General features: G+C 35.6%; 1 protein-coding gene across 1 annotated transcript in view; it reads right to left on the reverse strand.

Moving 5' to 3' along the window:
• Positions 1-1,402: 1,402 nt before the first annotated feature.
• LOC150110527 (uncharacterized) overlaps positions 1,403-19,674 on the reverse strand; it is a 204,937-nt gene continuing 186,665 nt past the window's right edge. Inside the window, exon 9 of the mRNA XM_090394539.1 lies at positions 1,403-3,469. Coding sequence (XP_090250665.1) covers positions 3,314-3,469 — 156 coding nt within the window. The 3' untranslated portion in view covers positions 1,403-3,313. The remainder of the gene's footprint in view (positions 3,470-19,674) is intronic.

Below are 19,674 nucleotides of genomic sequence, written 5' to 3' on the forward strand. Positions count from 1 at the left end.
AGATTTGATTTCTGTCCATGATGTGAGGAACCTTTATCTGCTCTCTTTCAACTAAAGGTCAGTTAGCAGGTCTCATACGGAGGTAGGGATTTTCTTCACATGGAAACTCAGGTTTTTCATCCCCAAGAACAGGCAAACTGACCCTTGAACACACCTTATCCTCGATATGGTAGCAGTTAAGTGTAGAAAAAATCCTCGCCACTGCAAGGTAAAAGAGGAAGTAAGGAATAAGAAGGTGTCTCTATCATATTCCCTCTTTTTTTGTCTCTTAGTGAACTTTTGCAACCCACAATCTATCCTCATAGGGTGCATTTCCACAGACTACTCACAATCTTGGTCACTCACTTCTGGATCATCTGCACTTCTTCTTCATCACTCAAATCAGAGATGAGGAAGATAACTTCCTTATCTGTATTGTTAATGTGGTCTTCAATAAATAAGTAATCCTATGAGTTACCTGGGCAACCTCAGCAGTATGACCTCTAAACTTCAATTCTATCTATAACTACCATGCCAAAATCCCTAAATTCATCAATTTCATGCAGTACAGTTCCATCAATGCAGTAGACAGCTGTAATCTATTTATCCCAAAATGCATAACTTTACATTTTACCACATTAACTGACAACCATTATCTTTTGCCCATACTGGCTTATTTAAATCCACCAACAAACTCTCTACATCACCTTGATTAACTATTATCCTACTATCAGTAAACAACTGAATATTTCCCTTCAATCATTTCCCATATGATCATTTATGTATAAATTAAACAGCAGTGGTCCACACATCTAGCTATGTGGCACACCACTAGTCACCTGCTTTCTCCTGGATTCGGCTTCTCTTTATACTACTTTTTTGGAATTTGTCATCATTCACCCTCATATCCATATCAACTGTTTCATAGTGAACCACATTTGTTCTAATTTGCATAATAGAGTTGTCAGATGACTTTGTAAAATTAAACAGCACCATCATGCAGTCATTCTCTTCATCCACCTCAGGTGTCACTATTATAAAAAGTTAGTAAATTACTAAGGCATGACGACTCTCCACAAAGCCATGCTGTCTTTCAGAGCATCATGTTATTTTTCCATTCCTGAATTCTCTTTTTAACTGACTTTTCCAGTACATTCACTGCCACTCCCTACATTAATTATTATTAACTAACTAATCTTTAAAAGTTAATGAAACAGAATTAAGTATGAAATGTCTAGGAAATTATCAATATACTTTGCTTCAAGCCATGTCTGATACATAAATTTCTTGTTTATGGAGAAGGGAGGAAAGTATGAATAAAGCATGTTTTGTTTTGTTCTCCAGCTTTCAATGCCTATATGAAATTTTTAAATACATGTTCATATCTATTTATAAACTGTGTAAACTAAATGGAAAACAGAGAGCCAAAAAATTATTTTAATATTCAAGATCCAAAGAAACTAATGTTGTCAAAAACAAGTTTACAGTCAGAGAAGAGCCAAACTCTGACTTTCTGATTAGTTTCAAGTTATAATATCATGTGACTAATCTTACTGAAGTTTTTAACTGTAGTTTATTTTGTCATTTGAACCATTTTTAAGTTAATAGTCTTGTCTTCTAATTCTTTGGAAGCAGCTTCCAAAGAATTAGAAGACAATAAGACTACTGAAGTGAGAGAGAGAGAGAGAGAGATCACACTTGGATAGGTTTAGAGCAGCACATGCTGGTATCTATCAAGTTTCTTTTTTTGTGACAATAACAAATAAATCAGGTAACATTAAAAATTCCTTAAAAAAGTTACTGACTGAAAATTAATTAGGAAATATCATGTTACTGTCATAACAGATGATATGCTTTCTTTTCAGTAAAATAAGGGAGACTACAACCGTGTTAGGAATAATTACTTTCATTTCCCGGCGTTTTGACCTTCATATTAAGGTCATCATCATCATCTGGAGTGTACACATACATATTATTCCAGATAATGATCTTAATATGAAGGTCTAAATGCTGGGAAACTAAAGTAATTATTCCTAACATGGCTGTCTCCATAATTTTACTGAAATTAATGTTGATCACCATGTAACACTAAAAGAAAAGATATGCTCCCTGAGAGCATGTCACTGACTAGAGTAATTTTTTCTAGTCCCCCCCCCCTGCAACCAGTTCATGAGGATTTTCTCCCTCATGTAAACTGAGATCTTTAAGTCCTCAACTTAGAAAACTACAGATTTTGCATTATTGACAATAACACAAGTTAATATTTAGAAATACATAATGATGACAAACATCTGCTATATTCTGGCCCAAAAGCCCTCAAAAATAAATTGACAGCAATAAACTTCAGTGGTTAATAGTAAAAGTTAGTTATCTTCTGATTTCTGAAAAGTTCATTAGGACTAAAAGCGGTCTACTCCCTTTAGGAACTAACAGGTATTAAAATTTTCTTTAACAAATTTCACTGTACACTGTCCTCCCTGCCCCAAAGAACATTTAACACACAGGAGGATATGAACTTACAGCATTTTGGTTGCAAAATACTCTGGATACAAATGTGATCTTTTGGTCTGATATCTCTCTCTCTCTTGTACAATATAAAATTTATTTAACATGCTTTCGACCATATCAATACTTATTCTTTTGCCTTTTTTTTTTAGTGCATTTTATATTTATTCATATATATATTCTATTCATTCTACAAATCTATAATAAATACATATTTACAAATCTCCCAATTTTTATAATACTTCTGGGCTACAGTTTTTTTAGTATTCAAGGTAATGGAAAAAATAAAAATCCATTCTTTAGCAAGTCTCCCTGTCAGCAGAGTTCTTACATAGGCTACCAATAATGCAAAAGACAATGTAATATGAAGATAAACAGCTGAGACCAACTCTGCAAGCAAAGATATAATTTTCTAAATATATTTTCACTTCCAGATAGCATATTTTGATCAAATGCAAGATATTAATTTTTGTGATATATCTGGCTGCTGCTGCTGCAGGATGGACATAATGCCTTGATGCCCTGTTCCCAAATTCAGAAGGCAAACATCTTCACTGTCTGATGTGAAACCACTTTGCTTATTCAAAACCAGAAGTGTCATAAAAATTATTATATTTGGCCTCCAGAAACAGATAACCAGTTAATTTAACTCTTGCCCTGCCTGCAGTGCAAAATTGCTACAGGTTTTACATACAGAATCAAGTTCTTCCTCTTGAACTAGAATAATATTATCAGCATAAATCCTTTTATCAAAATAGTAACATGTTTACTACTAAAATCATTTAATTTTTTATTTCATTTCATAATTTTAATATTTGTTTATCTTCTTTTAGCAGTGATATTTTGTTATTTCTTTCCATTTTTCCCGAATATCATCTACAGATCGATTTAATGTTCCACCTGAATGAATCTTTGTCCAGTTTCCTTTGCCATATTTCAATACCCCTTTTATTAATAAATCTTCTTCTTCCATAGTCCATGAATCCTAAAAATGATAGTCGAAAGAAAAATAAAATACTATTCTTTGCTGAAAATATGTACTTTCATAACATTTAAGGTTATAAAAAATTTTAAACTACTGAAAGTTCCAAAAATATCTTCAAATAAAATTCTTAAAAGTATAATACAGTAATTTATGTATTATATGGTGTCTTTGATGATTGGTTTGTTTCTCCAAATGTTGTCAGAGGCACAATAATTGCACCTGATTTGTGTACTCCTATTTTTTGTTTAGTACTTATAAATATTTAAAAATCTGATGATCATATGTATTCAACCTTGTAAGATTAATTTTTTTTTATTTATATTTCTGCTTTCTACTTGTGAACAAGGTTATCCACACTTCCCAATGAAGCAATAAGTCTAAGTTTAAAACATTGGTTGTGGAAAATTTTGAAGCTTCACTGTGTACTGATAGGTCTGTCAAATGAAGAAGAGGACTGCTAATGTACTGTGATATGCAAAGTTATGGATAGGATTTGAGGAGGAACCGAATAGGAAAAATATAGCGCCATGGGGTACTCCTGCACTAGTGAGAAAATCTTAGAAGAAACTATTTACCATGATACATCATGAGCAACCACCAGACAAGAAGCTGGTAATAACTGCAAAGGGTAGTCTACCAGACCTGATCAAATGTCCTAGAAATATCAAGGGTAGTTATATGGGCTTCTAATAACCTTTCTGTTCCTTGTGTTCAAAGGTGGAATGTAGTGAAGACTAGAGGACCGGCTGTAGAGAGTTGACAGAATCCATACTGCTGGTCTATCTTAATAAAAGTAATTTACAATTTAATCAACACGGGAAGAACAATAATTTTTATTGAATTACTAATATTTCACTAGATTGAATTCAAATCAACATCTTCAGAGAACAAATTGCAACTGTAGTAAGACAAATGGCACTTAAATTGTAGAAACTATTAGAATTGTAAACGAAAAGGAACTAATGGCCAATCAAGGTGCTTTTGACAGCACCCTGATAAGTGCTATCAAACTTACACTATCAACTTATATCACTATTGGTGCAAGTTGATAGATACCACATCCTACACTGGTCATAATTTTTAAAAACGATACTTTTTTTGGGAATTAGGCTACTTTGGGCAGACTGGTAGATCAGTTAACATCTGTCTTGAAGAACATAAAAATTACATTCGAGATCATCTGTATGCTCCTTCATGTAGGATCAGATGGAGAAAAACATCCATATTACACAAAATCATCACAGGTATGAGAAGTTATTCTTAGAATCAGCATCATGTATGAATCCCAATCTCAACATGTACGGCTGTATTAATTTACCAAAGATCTGGGAGACTATCATTTTAAGAACTAATAGTCAGACTTCTCTAAATTAACTTTGTAGTTATCCAACCCACAGAGGATGCCGTATAAAGACATTAAGTGTCAGGTGTCAGTTACAATTTAAATTGTTTCTACAGTTGTTTGGTTTCGTACTGTGTGCTTGTCACAGTTATCATTGTGTTCTGATGATGCTGCATAGAAAACCATAATAATTCATATTAATGCTTAATGGTGGTTATACTATTAAGCATTATTATGAATAATGAACAACACCTAAGCCTTTCTTTATGTATTCAAATTCTACATGGAGAAGAAATTGCACATAAAGCATGTCAACTTGGTAAGCGGCAATTGAAATTGTTGAGGCAACTCAGTTGGCTGGCTTTCCTTAAGAGATGTCGAGACACAAATACCATTCCAAACTACCTAAGATTCCGACAGCAGTTTAATTCCTCAAAAGCTAAAACGTATTTATATGCTGGCCAGTGTAGAACTAATTCATGACTGAATTTGTGCCACTCATGTCCAGTTGACAAAAATCAATGCTGCCATCACCACATTACACAAAAAAACTTTAAATACTCACTCCAGAGCTGTGGCCTATTCTAATCTTCGTCTTTGAAAATGTTGATAGTAAAGAATTTGAAAAAGTTAAGGATAAGCACCTGAAAAAATTTGCAGCGCTTCAGCAGCAGAGCTGTTCCCAGCTGCAACAACTACAACAAGAACACGTGGTAGTAAATCTATCATTGCAAACACTCTCTGCAGATGCAGTCAACATCCACACACTTAGTTGTGGGCATAATTTCAACATTGAACCCCCAAAAAATACAATTTTTTAAAATTTATGCCCAGCATAGAATGTGGCATCTATGAACTTGCATCCACAATGGCTAATAACATTCCACCAAAAGAAATATCAGCACTTCGAAAGCTAAATTAGAATAAACAAATTATTGTAACTAAAGCCAATAAGGGAAATGCTATTGTCCTTATGAACCAAGCAGAGTACAACAGAAAAATTAATCAACTTCAGAAAGACTCCTCCACTTAAGAGATCATACATTGGGATCCTACAATATACTAGAAGAAAAAAAAGAAGAGTACAAATAATTTTTTAAAAAAGTTACACCTTGGCCTTAAGAAATTACCAAAAAACAAACCTTATCATGTCCAACCACCTCAGATAAATGGGATCCCTAAAATTCACAAACCCAATACGTCCCTATGTCCAATAGTAAATAGCATACATAGCCCACCTACGAACCTGCTATACATTTATCCGAATCACTTTCCTCCCTTACAGACAACTCTTCCTCATCCATTAAAAATCTTTGCACTTTAAAACATTCATAAAAAAAATTTAAATCTGACATTATGCACAGTTTTGATATCACTTCACTTGAGTTTTTGCATACTCAAGCAACTCATGAACAACCTCTTTCTCCTTTGATACATTAAATCCTATAAAGCCATTGCCAAAATTTCATTAAATGCTGATAAATTATCAAATGTCAAGAAGGCTACAACTTACTTACCATGAATCAGACCTTAGAAGCTCCATTTGGAGATAAATTTAAGCAAAATGAGCCTAAGAATCATTCAAAATTAAGAGTGTGTACCACATGCAATGACATTTGTAGTGGTACAGTGAACAGAAATTTCAGGTGTGATTTCATAACTTTGCCACTGTTGTCAGAAAATTGGTGGTGTAACTATATACAGATCAATAGGAAGACATTACATGAATATGTTTAATGGATAGGCTTTAATGAACAAGTTAATGAATATAAGGAGTTGAATATTTTTTGATAGGGTATTTAAGTTCAGGAACCATACAGATAAGAAAATTAGTAAAGCACAGCAGAATATAAGCTTAATTAAAAGCAGTTTCATTTGAAGGAAGCTAGGACACTATTGTACAAGTCTCTAGTAAGACCAATACTGGATTATGGCTTCTGCTTTACTCAACCAAGGTTCCTAATGGATGTCAAGAAAACTGATGGTATTCAGAAAAGACTAATTGTGAAAAGGGATAAGGAGAATCAACTGGTTAGTTGTAATCTAGTGAATTGATCTAAAAAGAAATGGAGGCAATTTAATTGAAATTTATAATTCAAGGAAAAATTCACTTTGTTAATGAAGGTTCACTGAACCTTCATTAACAAAGTGCAGTAATGAGCAAAGTTAATTTTTTACCATCACAGTAGAAAATATGTGGGAATGGCCAACTGGTTATAGAAATGGTGACTTCATATAACTTTAAGAAAAAAAATTAGATTATGGCTATAATACATCTAATGTTTATGAAATTTGGCAATGTTGTGATGTTGGTTATTGTTATGTGTTAATATAGATGAAAAAAAAATGTGTGTGTGTGTGTGTATATATAATGTATGTATACAGGGTGTTCGGGATAAATTTGACAGTTTCGTAAGGAAAAAGAAAATCTTCTTTGTATCTATTAAATTTAATGAATTGACAAAAAAACATTACAGGCAGAGTTAATTACAATACTATCAACAAGATTTACTCAAAATAACCACCATTAGCATCGATCACAGCTTCAATTCTGCTTCGGAACCTCGAACAAGCTGATGCTACAGTCTCCCTGGGAAGGGCCGCAAAAACTGTTTTAATTTTATCCATTAACTGGGCTTTTGTATTACTGGAAGTGCGATTGGTGTCTTTTTCAACTGCGCCCCATACAAAATAATCCATGGGGTTAAGGTCTGGGGAGTTTGGAGGCCAAACATTTGGACTGGTGAAGTCGTAGAAATTTTCAGACAACCATTTTTGACTTTTCCCAGAGGTGTGGCAAGGGGCCGAATCCTGCTGCCACACATACGGCCTACCCTTGTTATCCAGGGCTTGACTACAGTTAGCAACTCCACGAACAAAGCCCGAATTCCAATGCCAGGGTTCTTCAACACCTGTTCCTGCAGATTTGCGAGGAATTCTGCTGTACGAACGCAATCAGATCGTCTGCTAGGGATCTTTCTTCTTGCTACATCCTCGTAGTCACCATTGCAAGTCTCTAGTTCATGCCTGATTGTTTTTACTGTATTCAGGGAGCATTGGGCAGCAGTCGTAATATCCCTATTTTGATGGCGGGCACGAATCATCATGATACAAGTTATTCTCTTCCATGATTCAGGTGGGTTCCAGCTATCCATCCTTTCTGACATCTTGTATATGAATGAAGAAGGGTCCAAACTTTTAAATGAAGAGAAGTGTGTGTTAATACATGTAACTTACGGAAAAATATAATTAATTATAAATATGTCAAATTTATCCCGAACACCCTGTATATATGTATATACCGGGTGATTATAAAATAACATCAAGTGTTCAGAGCACTCTAGCGAGTAATGTATTGGATGAAACACACCAATATTCGGTAGACGTACACAATATTTTACACCATTTGGTAAAATAGTACCAAAAGTCGCAAACAGGGAAAAGTTTGGCGCTGCCAAATTAACTTTAGTAGGTGTGACTAATGAATGACTAAATGGCAAATGAGAGACAGCACACATTAATTTCATGATGTTTATTGTTAATTACAAATGAGGTTCAATATGACCACCATTCTGATGTTCCAGGAATGACATTTTCCACAGTGGCTCGCAACATATCAGAATTGATTTGTCTCATGTGTGACATTATTCGATCTTTCAAAGTTGGAATATTTGGTACATGTCCTTGATACACAATGCTTTTAAGAAATCCCCACAGCCAAAAGTCATAAGGATTGAGATCAGGCGATCTTGATGGCCATGGCATGGGAAATGCACGACTAATGATTCTTCTGTCAGAGAAATGTTGTCGCAAAACACGCTGTACCTGAAGTCCGATGTGGGGTGGTGCACCATCCTGCATGAAGATGGTCGAATCGAGACATCCTCTTTGCTGCAGTTGTGGAACCACAAAGTTCTGTAGCATATTGGCATACCGGTTAGCATTGACGGAACAGGTCACTGGTCCATTTTGGCGATTTTCCTCATAAAAGTATGGACCGATGATAAAAGATGCCGTAAATCCGCACCACACTGTGACTTTGGGCGAGTGGATAGGCATCTGCAAACACACGTGCAGATTAGTTGCAGCCCAAATGCGACAGTTGCGAGTGTTAATATCGCCGTTCAAATAAAAGTGCACTTCGTCACTCCATAAAATCTGCCACGGCCATGCATCATCCACTTCCATGCGCGCTGAGAATCTCAAAGATAAGTCAATTTGTGTGGTCGCATCACCAGGGCACAAATCTTGAACATGACTGATTGTATAGGGTAAAACTTCAACATCTGATGTAGGATTTTCCACACCATTGTGTATGCGATATCCGTTTGCCGGGATATTGCTCGTGCACTGCTGGTACCCTGCACATTCGTCATCTCCTGTTCCACAATAGCAGTTGCAACTTGTTCAACTTGTTGGTGATTGATTAGTTTGCATCCCCTGCCTACCTGCACTGCTAGAGTTCCAGTAGCTTCAAATCGGCGAATCAGTTTTCGTAAGTTTGTTACACTAATCGGTCCTTTTCGTAAATTTTTCATACGCCGAAAATCACGAAGAGAAGCACTGCCATTATTGTTCCGCTGATAATAGAGTTTGACTAACAAAGTAAGCTCACGTAAGGTAAGAGGCATCGAAAAGCAGTTCGTCTTGATAAGAAATCTCACAGCCTTTCCTTTTATTGCATGATCGCTCACAAGAAACGCGATAATGCAAATTAATGCATTTTACTCAGTAAACAGCGCCAAAATTTCCCCTGATGGCAACTTTTGGTACTATTTTTTTTCATTGAATCGAATCCCCATGTTTCACTGTGTACGCCTTCCAAATATTGGTGTGTTTCGTCCAATACATTATTCGCTAGAGGGCTCTGAACACTTGACGTTATTTTATAATCACCCAGTATATATACATGAGAATGAACGAGAGGAAGAAAAGTTGAGTGAAAATATATATATATATATATATATACACACAAGCCAATCTATATGTGTGTGTGTGTGTGTGTGTGTGTGTGTGTGGAAGGGGGGGGGGTAATTTTGTGGTATGCATACAGTTTAGCCACAATGGCGATGGGTCGGTATATGTTTTACCTGTTCATTTTTTCCCCCTTCTTATTCTTCCCAGTGCCCAGTCAGTCAGGTATAGCTATGGTATTGGTTTACCTCTGAATGCTTAGTTTTTCTTTCAAAAACATAAAAATCAATCTTTTGGACATATTTGGTAGAAGTTACATGTGCTGTCCAGGTATAGGTATGAATTTGCATAATTGATACAGTTCATACATGCTATTGCCATCCTAGATGGCCTTAAGACTTCTGCAGAAAGGCTGATAACATCATCAAAATCTTTGTTCAAAACAGCATATCATACCATACCTGCACCATTGAGAAAACAAAATCCTCATCATAGCTCAGCTGATGAAACCAGAATACACTTATTTTATAAACATAAAATAAGTGTATTCTGGTTTCATCAACTGAGCTATGATGAGGATTTGTTGCCACATTTATCCCAGAACTGGGATAAATGTGGCAACTTGAACTACAAAAACTCACCAACAAGATACATACCAAGTCATCTGCAGCAAGTTACAGGATATTTAAAAAATATAAATAGATGACAATTAACCAAAGAAAAAATAAGATTTTCATCCTAAATCAGCAATGAAACTATTTACCTGACAATCAAAATTTCTCTTAAAACTCAAAGAAGAGTATGTGAGAATGAAAAAAAAAAAAAAAAAAAAAATTCTATAATGCTACCTTAGTGAAGTATAAGTGACAATCCTAAGGTGCTTAATCACCAGCTGGAACTGTCTATATCAGTGTTTCTCAACTTTTCTAAGCCTAAGGAAAATGCCTAAAACAATTCTAGGGACCACTAAGTTATGTAATTTTTTTTTTTTTTTTTTTTTTTTTTAAATGTATGTGGGGATACCAATATTTTGGAACAACTGTGCCTTTTATATCCTTTTAAGTTGGAAGTAAACAATTAAAAGTGTATCACTGAACAAAGTTTTAATTTTTATTAAACAAATAAAAAGCATCAGTTTCCAATTTGCTGTGGGCAAATGAATGGGTATATCAGCGCCGTCCCACAGAAAACCCCCATTCATCTGACCACAGCAACTTTTATATTTTATATGTTATCCCCATTCATTTGCCCACACTCATTAAGCTCACCCAACAACAACTTTTTAGTGCGGTTGGTACCATGGGCAAATGAATGGGGAATGTCAGAGCAGTACCGCTGATATCTTCATTCATCTGCCCACAACGATGTTTATCTTTAATCCCCATTCATCTACCCATAGCAACTTTTATATTTTATATGTTATCTCCATTCATCTACCCTTACTCATGAAGCCAGGCCCCACAACAACTTTTATCTTCAGCCACTCTCTGATTTGACCTGTGATATGTAAACTGTTCCATTCGCTAAGTGCGTTGAGACTAGGGAAAAATGTTGTTCTTATCTTACTTCATTCATCATAATACTGAATACGAACTTGACATTCATGGATTCCATCCCTTCTCCTGTCCAAACCATCCCCTGCATATACCCAAAAAGTTCACTCAGAACATCCCAGAGCCATTAATGTCCCCCCCCCCCCCCCACACACACACACACTTCCGGCTGATACGAATCACCTTATTTTCCTGACGAGTTTTCCATGACTAGAAAAATAAATTAAGACATCTTGCTATGTGAGGTCCTTCCCGATAGTTATAAACAGTCCAACCCACAATGTCTTTTGCAAAGTGCAATCCATGGTCGGGTGCACTTTACCGCCAGCGACCGTATGCATGTGATTTGTACTATTCGTGTTATGATGGTGGTTTTAATTATATCCGTCCTGTTTTATTCAGAAGGACAACAGTGGTCATCGTAAATCTGGCAGATTTATTAATCGTGTGGTGGTTTTATATATATCTGTCCTGTGTGCTGCTTGTGTTCGTTACGTTGTGATGTGTGTTTCTGTATAATCCATGACCGCACGGATGTTGTTGCCTGCATGCGACGGATTCAGTGTGCTCGGCCATATATTCCCACAAGCAACTGTAAAAGATATGGAACTTTGCTAAATGGGACGCAGGCAGCTATCCTCCTTGCCAGCAGAACTGAGCCTCACCGTGACATCACTTTCAGTAACTTTCATTTCATCCAAGATTTTGGAAATGGATTAATTCCAAAACCAGTAACGAGAATAATAGGAAACTGTAGTCCAAATAAATAATACGACATAATTATGTTACTACTTGATATTAATGAGAGAGTTCAACTTCTCGGCCTTTGCAGAGTTGCTGGATATCTGGCTCAATACTTGTCAACTTCAGTCGAAGATCGGCGCGCGCACACACACACACAAAGACGATTTCTGTATTTTGTTTATATTTGAAGGAGCAATGAAAATTATTTCTCACAAAAATAGGTTGTAGAAAACTGTATGACGATTTTCAGTGCTTCTTCAAATAATTTGGGAAATTCACTTCTCACTGAAGGCGAGACAGAATCGAGCGAAACCAAGATCACAGAATTGCATTTTAAGCCCACCGTCACTTGAAAACACAATTAACTATTCTTTTTTCGATAACGAAAAGTCGTTCTTGTGACTATAAGCTTGAAATAGATCTGGAACCCACAGAAATTTCTTATAAAAGTTATTCCGAAAATATGTTTCAAATTTCAGTTTCAGAGTTTTTAGGTGGTCACAAAACCTTTCAGAAACCAACAAAAAGATCATTTTCCACTAAAAAGGATTCCAATGTTGGAAAAGGTGCATATTTTCTGTCTTTTACATAACTAATTCACAAGACCAATTTTTTTTTCTCTCGAATGCTTTTATTTTGTCATAGGCATCAAGAACAGTCAAAGAATTTCCCTGAAGGGAGAGATTTAGTTCATTTAATTTTGAAAAAAAATGTCTGAAAGATAGGATAGTATTGATAACCATGCTTCATCAACAAGAAGTGATGCAAAATTAGAATTACGTTCATTTACAAACAATAAAACTTCGTGCCGTAATTGAAATAATCTTGTTAGTACTTTGCCCCTGGAAAGCCAGCGAATTTCAGAATGAAGCAAATGTTGTATATATTCACTGCCTATTTCATTGCAGAGTACTGAAAATAACCTATTATTTAACGTTCGAGCCTTAATAAAATTAACTAACATTGTATAGCACAGTTTTAAATTCTGGTGACATTCCTTTGGAGGCCAACCTTTCCCTACGTCATACATTGTTTCATAAACAATATACTCTATTCTTATCCAGTCCACTTCCTTGACCATAGAAACAACCTCCAACTATTCCTGCCTGTAAGAGTGTGAGCTCCATCTGAACAAAAGCCCATGCATTTTTCCCACTGGATCCCTTTGTGTATTAAGTAATTATTGAGTGTGAAATATTTCTTCTCCAGTTGTTTGGGATGACAAAGTTCTACAAAACAGAATATCATCACGAATGTTGTTATCATGCGCATATCTTTATTATTATTATGTGATACCTCCAGGGAGTCCAAAGACTCATTGAGGGAGAGTGTGCCAACAGCATCGAAAGATTGATCCCTTTCAACTACTAACTGCGCTCAAACTTGCTTAACTTTTTTGTGAGCCATTAGTAGCAAAGGCTCTACCAATCGACCAACCTTTGCTGGTCAAATCTTATGTAGCATATTAACTGCGCATCATCTGTAACATCAGTAGTCTCGTCTATTTGTAACACATAATAAGGGCTCTTCTTAACTCTTTTGATTAACTGAGATTCTACGTCATCTGCCATATTATTAATTCTGCAACCTACAGTGTCATTGAAACAGGAGTCAAATCAACATCTTTTAGTAACTTGTTGCCAAACCTAGTTTTTACCACATCTTTTATAGCTGGAAGTAGTAAATTTTCCCCAATAGAATGAGGTTCCCTCTTTTCACTATGCGCAAACTTAAGAGATAGATGCTTCCAGTGCCTTGCTATTAATCGAACTCATGGCCGAAACTACATCTTTCCCATGATTTACTGTTGCTAAGCGTTGCTGAAATTGGCTTTTTTTTTTTTCAATTTGCTTATTTTTCACACCACAACGTTTAGTTTCTAAATGTGAGTTTTGCAGGTTTCATGCACTCGTTCAACAACACTTCATAACACAAAACACAGTTCACTTTCATCTCCACACCAAGTAAACCTGAATTCCAAATATGAACTGTTATGTTTTCTACTGTATTTTTCTTTGAACTGCTTGTTTCTTCTACTTTAATAGTATCAGATTTACTCACCGTTACAACACGTGTATCACAATTAGGTTAAGTATCACCTGTTTCATTTGCTCTTATTTTCAAAGTCCTGGTTCTAAGCTACTTTTCCATTATTAAAAAAACATTTCCGAAAAATATATAAATACTGGGGTAACTCATGACACACTTTGACCAAGTATAATTTAGCACTTCTGAAGGTTTACTGAGACTTGGTTGAAGGAGGAAAACCTTCAGTAATAAAAATCAATAAACAACAAGCAATTGGCTGAAATGTGGATAACACATGTTCACTTTTAATCTGACAAAACAGCAAGGGAAGACGGAAGCAATAAAACTATATTGTTGTTCCCTTCACCCCTCTTATTATTCGTCATTCTGCAGTTACAAATTATTGTAGTGCCAGAATTATGAGTAATAAAAGAGGAGTGAAGTTAACAACAATATAGTTTTATTGCTTCCGCCTGTAAACAGTCTGACGCTATTTGTTGTTTTTTTTAAGTCTCCATTTGATTTCAATAATTTTTACTTACTTATTCAATTTTAATTTGTTTTGGATAACTAAAAAATATACAGGGTGGCCATAAAATAACTTTCCCTCTTTGGAGGCATCTGTAGCTGACGCTATTTTTTTTTTTTTTTTTTTAAGTCTCCATTTGATTTCAATAATTTTTACTTACTTATTCAATTTTAATTTGTTTTGGATAACTAAAAAATATACAGGGTGGCCATAAAATAACTTTCCCTCTTTGGAGGCATCTGTAGCTAAAACCAATAAACGGAATGAGACCAAATTTTATATTAAGACTTTTGAAGGCATGGGGAGATGATTTCCTCAAAAAAAGTACCAAAAGTCGTTGATAGGGGAAATTTTGGCACTGGCAGAGCCGAAAACAAGCAAATGATTACATTAAAGGCAGATAAAATGGAATAATAACATTTCAACGGTGTAAGCGACAGCCACGTCACTCATTCCAGCTGCATATGTGGTGCGTTACAATGATAATACGAATAATAATAATTAAACTAAAACAACAACTTGCGAGAGACACAGAAATTAATGTAGTGATTGAACTCAGGAAATAATATTTTATTCATCAGAATCAGGGTTCCCTGGACCATATACATGATTTTCAATGTACTGACCTTTCTTGTGTACAAGAAATTGCATCAGGTGTGCGCCATGTTCTACAGCTGAGCGTAAGGAGTCAGATGTTCATAACAGCCCATTTTATGTTCTCTTTCAAGACATGCAAGTTGGGAACACTACCAACATACACAACAGATTTCAAATACCCCCACAGCCAAAAGTCACATGGAGTGATGTCTGGGATCGAGGCGGCCATGCCATCGGAAAGAACTGACTGATAACCCTCTCATTACTGAAATGCTGGCATAAAAGGTGCTGTACTGAATGTTCAATGTGTGGCCGTACTCCATCCTGCATAAAAATTATGGAGTCCAAATATTGTCTTTGCTGCAATGCAGGAATGACAAAATTTTCCAGCATTCGTCGATAAATCTCTCCAGTAATAGAGCAGGTTAAAGGAGACCTGTAGGGGTAATACGCTCAAAAAAGTATGGTCCTATTATGAAATCGGCTGTGAAGCCACACCACACGGTTACTTTTGGAGAATGCAGTGGTACTTGCTGGATCACTTGGTGATGTTCAGATGCCCAAATTCTGCAGTTGTGAGTGTTGACTGACCCATTCAGATAAAAATGAGCCTCACACCCCACAATATTCTCCAAGGGCAGTCACTGTTGACCTCCATTCAGGCAAGAAACATTAGCACGAAGGTCATGTGCTTATCATAATCTGCAGTAGTTAGTGCTTACACACGACTGAACTTATACAGATAGAAGTGAAGCATTTTCCATAAGATCAAGTTGGCGAGCTATGGCACGAGCACTTGGATCAATACTGGTCCCTGTGTCGTCGAACACCGCAGCAGCAACATCTGTTTCTGCTGCGGTGTTCTGCTTGCACTGCTTTCCATCCTCTGCCAGGTCTAACTCCTAGTGATCCAGTTTCTTCAGACTTCTCAATCATAGCTCTCAGTGCTACAGCTGACATAGGACCTGTACGCAGGTTATGAAGCCTTCTAAATTCCCGAATTCGTCAGTCATTCGAATAACTGCCTGAACGTTCCCAATCCCATTTAAAGCAGAATTGGTGGTGCTGTTGTCATGTATGCACAGTAAAATTTGCATAATCCTTTTTACCTGCATTTACTGTAAATATTTGACTGCTTTTGGCTCCACCAGTACCAAAATTTCCCCTATCGGCGACCTTTGGTACTAAATATTTTTTTCTTGGAATTCATCTCCCCATGCCTTTGAAAGTTTCAATGTAAAATGTGGTCTTATTCCGTGTATTAGTTTTAGCTAGATAACTCCAAAGAGGGAAAGTTAATTTATGGCCACCCTGTATATTTATTTAATTAATTTTTGTAGGTAACTTCACATTTTGCTGACTGAGTCACCTTTTCTTCAGATTTCATCACTTTTGTTGTCATCAAATCTGATTCTTGTTTTCACTCTTTCACCCCCCCCCCCCCATCCACATAGTATATTTGAGTTTCCAATTCACACTGAGGAGTTAGTGTGCGTGCGTGCAAGTACACGTGTATTTTTCTAATGCAAATATATGCTTTAGACATAAATCTAGTCAGTATTTACCATTATTATTATTAGCTCTACACCTTATTTCACATTTTCCTAAAATATCTGTATAGGTTTGGGACTCATTTCACGCTCTGCTATTTAAGGTCTCCATTACTTTGTTCATTTTTTTTTTTTTTTTTTTAACCTGTCCTTTCCAATGAATCAAATAACTGCTATTACTTCTTCCTTACTAAAACATATCATGGGAATACAGGTCCAAATAAGTTTTACTGTTTAGTGCCAGAATAAATCATCGAGCTTTTCCATCCAGATAGTCAGAATATTTACATAGTTTTGAAAAAGCTAGGGATTTGATGGTGATTGTAAATAAAGAGCTGAAGCTTGGAGGACATACTACAAAAATCTGTAAATCAGTTCAAAGGACCATTCTGTTGTTAAAAAAAGCACACTGACAAATGGGAATGAGGAAGACTTGTTCTGATTTGTAAGGATTTGGTATAACCTCACCTGGATTATTATGCACATCTTTGCCATCTAGGTTTCATGAAGTGGTGAATAGGATCCAGAGGCAGGTGATCAAGATAGTGAATGAATGTCTCCATATGAAAACAGATTGAAGATATGTGGGTTACAAAGTTTGCTTTGACAGGTGGTTTTAAAAGAGGGGGATATGTTAGGAACATAAGTTACTAAAGGAGTTTTTATATAATAATGCAGTTAGCATGACAAAAGATTTCTGTTTCAAGAGGAATGAATGAATGAAATGGATTGCCAAGCAGCTGTAGGTTAGAGTGGGAATCTTGTGATGAGTCTTCACACTTCAGAGATGCCTATGTAATAATAATTATTGTTAGAATGATAAAAGTGGTTACAAGGTAGCAAATGGTACCATATATGATTCTAGAATGAATAAATGGAGATGATCTCATTTTCTGTGTGATGTGGACAATTTCAAAATGGGAAAGTGGATAATGAGACTTATTTGTCACCCTAAAGATGGTTCTAGCAAGGAAGTAGCAAATATATATATATATATTTTGAATAATTAAAGATCACAGTACAGCAAAGAATAGGAATAAAGATGGTTCCTGTTGAAGAACTACAAAGCAAAGTTAGAAATGAATTCCACACACACCCAGAAAAGTTTGGAGAAAAGAGCAAAGCTAATAATACTGATAAATACTTGTTGGATTTCCATTCAGGACATGGTCTAATAATTAATATTACTACTTAGTTTTGAGGAGAATAAAAATTAGTATATTACTGAAAAAGAAAATAGACATAAAAGTTTTAAAAATAATCAAAGTGAAACAGCTTTTAGAGGTGAATTGTAGACTCTGTGGCAAATGCTGAAAAAACTGATTCAGCCAGGGTGACAAGCGGAGAAGTACTTTTCAAGGATAATCCTGGCAACAAGGATTATCCTTGAAAAGCATGCCCTGAAAGAAGACCGAGAAAAATGTAAGCTGAGCTATGTGTAAAAGTAACTAAACAAGTCATGAGAAGCCTTTGGTTAAAATATGAAAGATAAGTATTAGGAAGGTGCTAAATGTTGAGGCTATTGAAAAAGCTTAGAAAAAGAAAGAGTACTGTAAAATGAATTAAAGATAATAAAAATGACATGAAGACTGAACATATCCTAAATGTTTGGAATACAGTTGACCCTTGAACAATAAAGGGAGGGGCAACACTGACCCACCACTGTGCAGAATAAAACCCGCATATAATTTTTGACTTCCCAATAACAAACAATCGATTAACACATATTTTGTATGTCATATATATTATATACTGTATTCTTACAATAAAGTGAGCTAGAGAAAAGAAAATGTTATTAAGAAATTCATAAAGAAGAGAAAATACATTTACAGTACTTATTTATCTATACTGTAAGTTTCTATCGTCTGTTTAGAAGATGAATCATCTGTCTGTCAGTACCTATATCAATATTGTCTTATATGATGCAAAACACTGTACATGTTATATGTACAGTAATCTCTTGATTAATGTGTCCCCAATTAGTGTCATTTTTTCCCGATACCCAAATTCAATTAGTGCGCTAAATACATTTTAAAAATTTTCTATCTATACATTTTTTATGGCTAACTATTTTAAAATTATCTTGAAATGTGGAAAGGCAGCAGGAGTAGATGATATTCGACCAGAAATGCTGAAGTATGGTGGTATAAGAGTCTTACAGTGGCTGCACTGCATAGTTCAGAAAGCCTGGACAGAGGGACGAATTCCCGATGATTGGAGTAGAGCTCTCATAGTACCCATATATAAAAAGGGAAATAAAACTGAATGTGAGAATTACAGAGGTATTTCCCTACTGAGTGTTCCTGGCAAGATCTATGCAAGTATACTTGAGAAACGGTTGAGAGGAATTGTGGAAGAAAAGCTTGGTGAAGAACAAGCTGGATTCAGGCCAAATAGAGGCTGTCAGGATCAGATCTTCACTTTACGACAAATAGTCGAGAAAGCATGGGAATATAACAAAGATCTGTATTTGAGTTTTGTCGATTTGGAAAAGGCATATGACAAGGTGCCAAGAGAGAAGCTATTCAATACGCTGCAGTTATATGGTGTCAATGGGGCATTATATCAAGCAATACTTAGTCTTTATTTGAGTTGTGAGTCAGCAGTTAGAATTGAAGGAAGTACAGGAAGATGGTTTAATGTTGGATCTGGTGTGAGACAAGGACGTACATTGTCCCCTCTGTTATTCATTATCTATATGGATCACATTATGAAGGAATGTGGTATTAAACCTGATATCAAGATTGGAGATGTTAATGTCAGCTCTTTGCTTTATGCGGATGATGTTATACTTCTAAATAAATCCGCTACAAGTCTGCAAGATTCTCTGACTAAATTGAATAGCTGTTGTAATAGATATGGTATGAAGGTCAGCAATAAAAAGACAAAGACAATGAAAATAGGCAGAATCATTGAAAATGTCAACTGTGTTGTGAATGGAGAACCTG

The sequence above is a fragment of the Typopeltis vanoorti genome, chromosome 1 (genome assembly GCF_054136105.1).
Source record: "Typopeltis vanoorti isolate ZY-2024b chromosome 1, IOZ_Tvanoo_1.0, whole genome shotgun sequence".
In the NCBI taxonomy this organism is placed as follows: Eukaryota; Metazoa; Arthropoda; class Arachnida; order Uropygi; family Thelyphonidae; genus Typopeltis; species Typopeltis vanoorti.